This window comes from Triticum dicoccoides, chromosome 7A, assembly GCF_002162155.2.
Source record: "Triticum dicoccoides isolate Atlit2015 ecotype Zavitan chromosome 7A, WEW_v2.0, whole genome shotgun sequence".
NCBI classification, from domain to species: Eukaryota; Viridiplantae; Streptophyta; class Magnoliopsida; order Poales; family Poaceae; genus Triticum; species Triticum dicoccoides.
In genome coordinates, this window is record NC_041392.1 from 156,722,225 (window position 1) to 156,728,114 (window position 5,890).

At 40.6% G+C, this 5,890-nt stretch overlaps 1 protein-coding gene across 2 annotated transcripts in view; it reads right to left on the reverse strand.

The window, feature by feature from the left end:
* LOC119330127 (probable glutathione S-transferase DHAR2, chloroplastic) overlaps window positions 1–5,583 on the reverse strand; it is a 14,632-nt gene extending 9,049 nt beyond the window's left edge. The window contains exons 1-6 of one of the 2 annotated variants that reach the window (XM_037603246.1): window positions 5,247–5,583; window positions 3,949–4,039; window positions 3,698–3,841; window positions 2,701–2,818; window positions 1,415–1,555; window positions 665–785 (exon numbers count right to left, since the gene is read on the reverse strand). In XM_037603246.1, coding sequence (XP_037459143.1) covers window positions 699–785; window positions 1,415–1,555; window positions 2,701–2,818; window positions 3,698–3,841; window positions 3,949–4,039; window positions 5,247–5,457 — 792 coding nt within the window. In that variant the 5' untranslated portion in view covers window positions 5,458–5,583 and the 3' untranslated portion in view covers window positions 665–698. The remainder of the gene's footprint in view (window positions 1–664; window positions 786–1,414; window positions 1,556–2,700; window positions 2,819–3,697; window positions 3,842–3,948; window positions 4,040–5,246) is intronic. The other variant, XM_037603245.1, reaches the window with a different exon arrangement.
* Between the last annotated feature and the right edge of the window lie 307 nt (window positions 5,584–5,890).

The window sequence follows — 5,890 nt, forward strand, 5'->3', positions numbered from 1 at the left end:
AACCCAGTTAATATCATTGTGCCATTTGCAGTCGTGTTCAATGCCAAACATCACGGTCATCGAGCAGACCCTTTTACTTAATCGATGATCCTATCCGGAGCTTGATAGGAAATCCTTCTCTATTGTCAGTTTTTAGTTTTTTACTGCGACAACATATCCCAAATCAGTTGAAAGTAAACATCTAGCATTATAGAATACCAAGAGTCACCTCCACCTTAATTAGTTCACCAACATATGACGTGACCAACTAGCATAACAAAGACAGTATTCCTCAAAATGTATTCTGCAGACTGTCCTTGCCTTATGTCTATCTTCGTAGTTAGAGAAGAAATGTTGCATATAAGTCAACAAGTGTATGTACTCCATTTTCTTAGACCTATCTTCTGTAGCTTACAGACCATAATTTCGTTGAGTTGATGTGAACAGCAAGCACTACAGCTTGTGATCTCTCGGCTTAATTTAAGTGAGGCACTTTCTTCCACTAAATCTCGTATTAGTACTGTCACCTCCGACAAAAATGCACTAAGTTCACATATTATTTTTACATATGAGTAGTATTGCCAGTTCATTAACCATGTATCCTATCATAATCGCCATCATTCAAACAAAGGCCAGGTAACAGCAAAGGGTGGTCTCTTATTGCTTCTAAAAGGAGTGCACATACAGCTTATCTGGATGTCTTACTTTACTATGGTGACTTAACCCATGACTTTTGAGCGCCATCCAGCAATGACGTCCTCTGGCAGGCCCCGAGTATTGACAAATGAATCCATTGAGAAAATAGTCTGCAACAAAAAATTCAAATGTTACAGTTAAGATAGGATGTTCAAGATCCACACTCCTGAATAGTATGCCCAAAAAACATAAGATATTAACAGTCAGATAGCTGACATAATACAATAATAATCTATGTTAAAAATATTAATACAATAATATTCCGGTTTCTCTAAGGGAAACTTGCACCATGTAGTCAGCATAAAAATAGGCCATCATGACTTCTAAATAAGTAGGCCACGTGTATTATATTAAACTCATAATTAAGCATGGCCAGTCGTTCATATAAATGCCGGAATGATCTAAATAACATTCAGACATTCAGTTTCCGTCTGCTTAGTCATGATTTGTACTAAATAGTGAAGGGCAGAGCACACGTGCCATAAAAATACTCAGGAACTAGTATTTTCTGCTTATGCAACAGATAGAAAGATAAAAAAGCAAATGTGAATTTCTTGTACAAGATAAAAACATACCAAAGCCAGTTACACCTTTGATAACTAGTTAACTACCAATGACACATGTACCTTTGATTGTTACACTAGGTGAAAGATGGCATTAAACTCCACTCATTCATATCATTAAGTACCAACTACCAAAAGAACAAATGTAAATTCTTGTACAAGAAGAAAAAACATACCTTCATGTATGTTTTCACATGTGCAAGTGCATCTGGGACAGACCAATTCTTATAGTGACCAAGAGCAATCTCCATGTGATATAATTTCGGAGCAAGAGAGAGATCAGCAGCAGAAATTGTTCCACCATTGATAAATGGACCCTGCATTAAACAGCATCCAAGATCAATATCTAGCAATTTTAATCTATACAGGCAAAGGCAAGTAAATACTAAATATCAACAACAAAACTAATGATTATAAAAACTACTAACATGACTATATATCGTTACTGCAATAGGTCAGCATAAGGTATCTGAAGAACTATGAATATCAAACTCGAGTATGCCTTCATGAATGTGCACACTGGCAATAATTTCTAGTACGAGGAGAAACAGTAGAAATAACCTTAGGTATATACGGAATTAAGGCCTGGGGGGTACCTTTAACAAGAAAGAAAAAAGAATCTAGTAATGGGCACATTAGAGCCACAAACCTGCTAGTGTAACAAAAATGCCTAACATGAAGTACCCATACACGCTCGCACTGTTGACCTAGAACCATGTGTACTCCCATTTTACATGATTCGGCTACAAACCGAAAGACTTTTATGCAAGCAGATATCAAAGCGAGAGAAAGAACCAAGCTTATTCCTTGATTTTTTGTTCAATTAGCTCAATAAGTTTAATTCACGTTCGTGTGTATTACACATATGATATATAAACCTAAGTACAATTTTAATGTGAGTTTGCAGTTCCCCTATTCATTCCTATAAATGCAATAATATACAGCCTTCCAGGGGAGACGTTTGCTCAGGCTCATATGCTCTGTATTAACAGCAAATAGGAAAAGATAGTAAAAAAGAAATCTGAAATCATATGCTTCTGATTTTTATTTTTATTTTATTTTGCCCAGACCACCACAAATGTCTTTTATTCAAAAAAAAAGCATGCAGTTAGAAGACACATCCATGTTCATTGTAAAAAAAAAGGATTTTCTCCTCTTTTTTTATTTTTTTTCGATTTTAGTGTTCACTCGGGAGCATATGAGCCTCAACCCGTTTTGATTTACCATACTTTTTCCCAACTATTGTAGGAAGTACTTATTTTGCATTTGTTTTCGTGTTTGCAAAACCGATGGCATGTAAGGCATACAGATGGATAAGATTGTGACACTCCACATATTTAAATCACTGTACAAATATGGAAAGCAGATAGGGCTACAGCATTGCAGAAGTAGCTATTCTCATCAAACCAATACTGGTTAGACTATCTCCTGAGACATTGATATTACCACTAAGCACACTTACATTGTCTTTTAGATAACTATCGAATGAAGTCAGCTCACTAAGTAGTGTCTGTTCTGTTCCATCATTGGTATCTTTGCTCTTGAGAAAGCCAACGAATGTGGAGAATATTTTTGATCCTCTGCAAAAAAAAAAATTGTGCAAAATTGTTAGGATGGCAGTACTAACTATGAAATCCCGGCTTAATAGGAATGATAGACTACTCATATCAACAAGGTGCGCGTTCTTTTCTAGGAGCCCATGTGAAAGGAACCTCAAAATTAAGCACGCTCGGCTTGGAGCAATTTGAGGATGGTGTGACCGACCGGGAAGTTGATCCCAGGCTAGTGATTGTATGTGGGGCTAGTATAGATCCCAGGCGCAACGGCCAGGAACCGGTGGGTTTAGGGCGTTACAATTGGTATCAAAGCCGACCCTCATGGTTACATGGGTGTGCGCAGGTCAGTGATGCATACATGGGGCACATGTGGATGCTGACACTGGCGTGCACAGACGTGTCACGTGTGCCAAGAGGGAATGTTCCTGCTGGGCCGACGGGGACATCGGTTCCTTTGAGGGGGTGTATGTGACATCTCGGCTTAATAGGAATGATAGACTACTCATATCAACAAGGTGCACCTTCTTCTCCGGGAGCCCAACCGAAAGGAACCTCAAAGTTAAGCTTGCTCGGCCTGTAGCAATTTGAGGATGGGTGACCGACCCGGAAGTTGATCCCAGGTGCGCACGTGTGGACAGGAAAGACTGTTGTTGGTATGTGGGTCCAGTTTAGATCCCAGTCGCAAGGGCCAAGAATTGGTGGGTGAACCAGTGGGTTTGGTCGGGGCGTTACACCAACACAAACGCCTTATAGTAAAAAAAAATCCAGAACCAAAAGTAACAAAAAAGGGCCATAGGCTATAACTGTGGACAGCATAGAGATATAATCATGTAAGAGATGTGCATGCTACAATTACTAATTTCATGTAATACTATTGATAAAGGCACCAGAAATACGACTTACATTGAAGCCTTTTCTGGTGGAGTTGCCAAGGATGGTTGAGGATACTTTTCTTCTAACACTTGTGTTATAACATCAGAATCAGCAATCCATTTGTCCTCGAGCTTTACAATAGGCACCTTACCTTCTGGGTTAATTGTAAACAACCTGGTGAAGTGCCAAAAAAAGATGACTGGCAATGGAACTATCAACAAAGGTAACAGCCACTAATAATATGAAATTCAAGAGGTTAGTTTTCTCATCCAGATGCGTACCAATCTGGTTTGTTAGCAAGATCAACTAGTTTTAATTCATAAGGCAGGTTTTTCTCCTCTATCGTCAACAAAACTCTCTGCGTGAAAGGACCTGCGAGCAACATGTAAACTTAACACAGAATAAAGATGTTTAAACAATAGATTATTAAAGTGATAGAATATGCAATGCAGCCAAATTTATCAGTTAGGGCATTGCACTCCTAATATCACAGAAGACGGTAGTTCATGCTCTTGGATTCTAGGAATACACTGCTGCCCACATGTTGTTGTTCTTTTGTAAAAATTCAGACGCCAATATAGATGGCCATCACTGACTTGCAGGATGAATACTTTTATTTTTTTTAAATGATTACTGACAAAAAAATAACAGTGTGGTATGTCTTATTACTCTAATCAAGTGAAATGTGTAGTTATTACACCCACCCACAATAAAGCATTTATGTAGTGATGTAGACAGAGTTTGCTTGGTCTCTAGTCCATTATGAAACCCGATCATTTCAAATGACATAGGCTGACAAATTACTTGAAAAAAGGTGCTACGGTTAGTCTGCATAATAGAATCTTAAATATCTATAACTTATTAGTATGCAGCCAGACCCCGGTAACTTTTGGTAAACCCAAAAAACAAATCATAGGAGTGTTAGCATATTTTGTAGTCCGGCGAATACCTAATATGAAAGGGTGGCGGTTCCACTGAGGAATAAACTGAAAGGACTCAACAAAATTCTTAGCCTGACAAACTAGCAATATAGTACCAGAGTCATCATCAACATTCTCGAAAAATTCAAGACAACTAGTGAAGATGAAGAATTACCAAGAAAAAACGAATCAATTTCCTATAGTGCATTGGGTAAACCAATTATGTTTACATATATAGATCTTATGGACAAGTACTTGACACCCAAAAACACAGGGATGGTAACTCAGAGAATCACACAAACCCGAATGCCGTTTGTCAAATCTGGTTCAGCCCCAACTATGCGCTGTAACAACTAGAGTACAACCACTTCGCTGACTCTGATATCTCCTTTGTTCCATGCGTTCCATCACATGGATATGGGAACAAAATATGCTAACCACTGTGCCACTAAACTTCAAACCATCAAATATCCTATTGCAGTTTTCCCCAATTCTTTTGCACAGCTAAGTATACTTCTGCCCAAACCAAAAGCAGAGCAAAAACAACGGAGATGCCATCTACAATTCTACACTACCAATACGTCCAGTCCCTTGCATTTTCAATGCATATGCCATAAACAAATCGAGCGAGCGGGCACACAGATGGAGAGAGAGCTCACAGTCGCCGAGGCGGTCGGGGACGGTGATGGAGGCCTTGGCGCAGACCTCCAGCGGCTCGGCCGAGGCGCGGGCAGTGAAGGCGCGGCGCGGCGGCGAAGCGCGGGCCGGGAGGAGGCGGCGGCCGCGGCGGAAGGTTGTGGCGAGGAGGGTCGAGGAGGAGCCGGCGGTGGTGGCGGTGGCGCAGGTGGTGGTGCGGAGCAGGACAGCCATGACTAGAAGCTGGTCCCCGGTGTCAGGCGGCGGCGAGCTGTGGGAGGAGAGGTGGAGGCGGAAGGAGGGCTTATCTCGGCGGGCGTGATACGTGCGCTTCCTTCGGATTCCCCGTGCGTCTCCGTCTCCAGAGGCTTCTCGTCGCGGGTTTTCCGTGTGAGGCGTGAAGCATTTGGAGCCCATTAGGCCTTCTTGGATCCATTTAAGTTTTTTCAGTCACCATTTAAGCCTTCTTACCTTCTTGGTTTTCCCTCAAAAAAAAAAAACCTTCTTGGTTTATCCGAAATCACAGGTAAGGGTACCTTTTGCAAAAGTCACTCTCCCCTTCTCTTGTGGTAACAATTAACTCATTTTGCAGGTGTGATACTTGTCGTAACTTAGGAGTTTTGTGTTTTTTCGTTCAGTTTTTCTCTTGTCATGTGTCCAAATCACG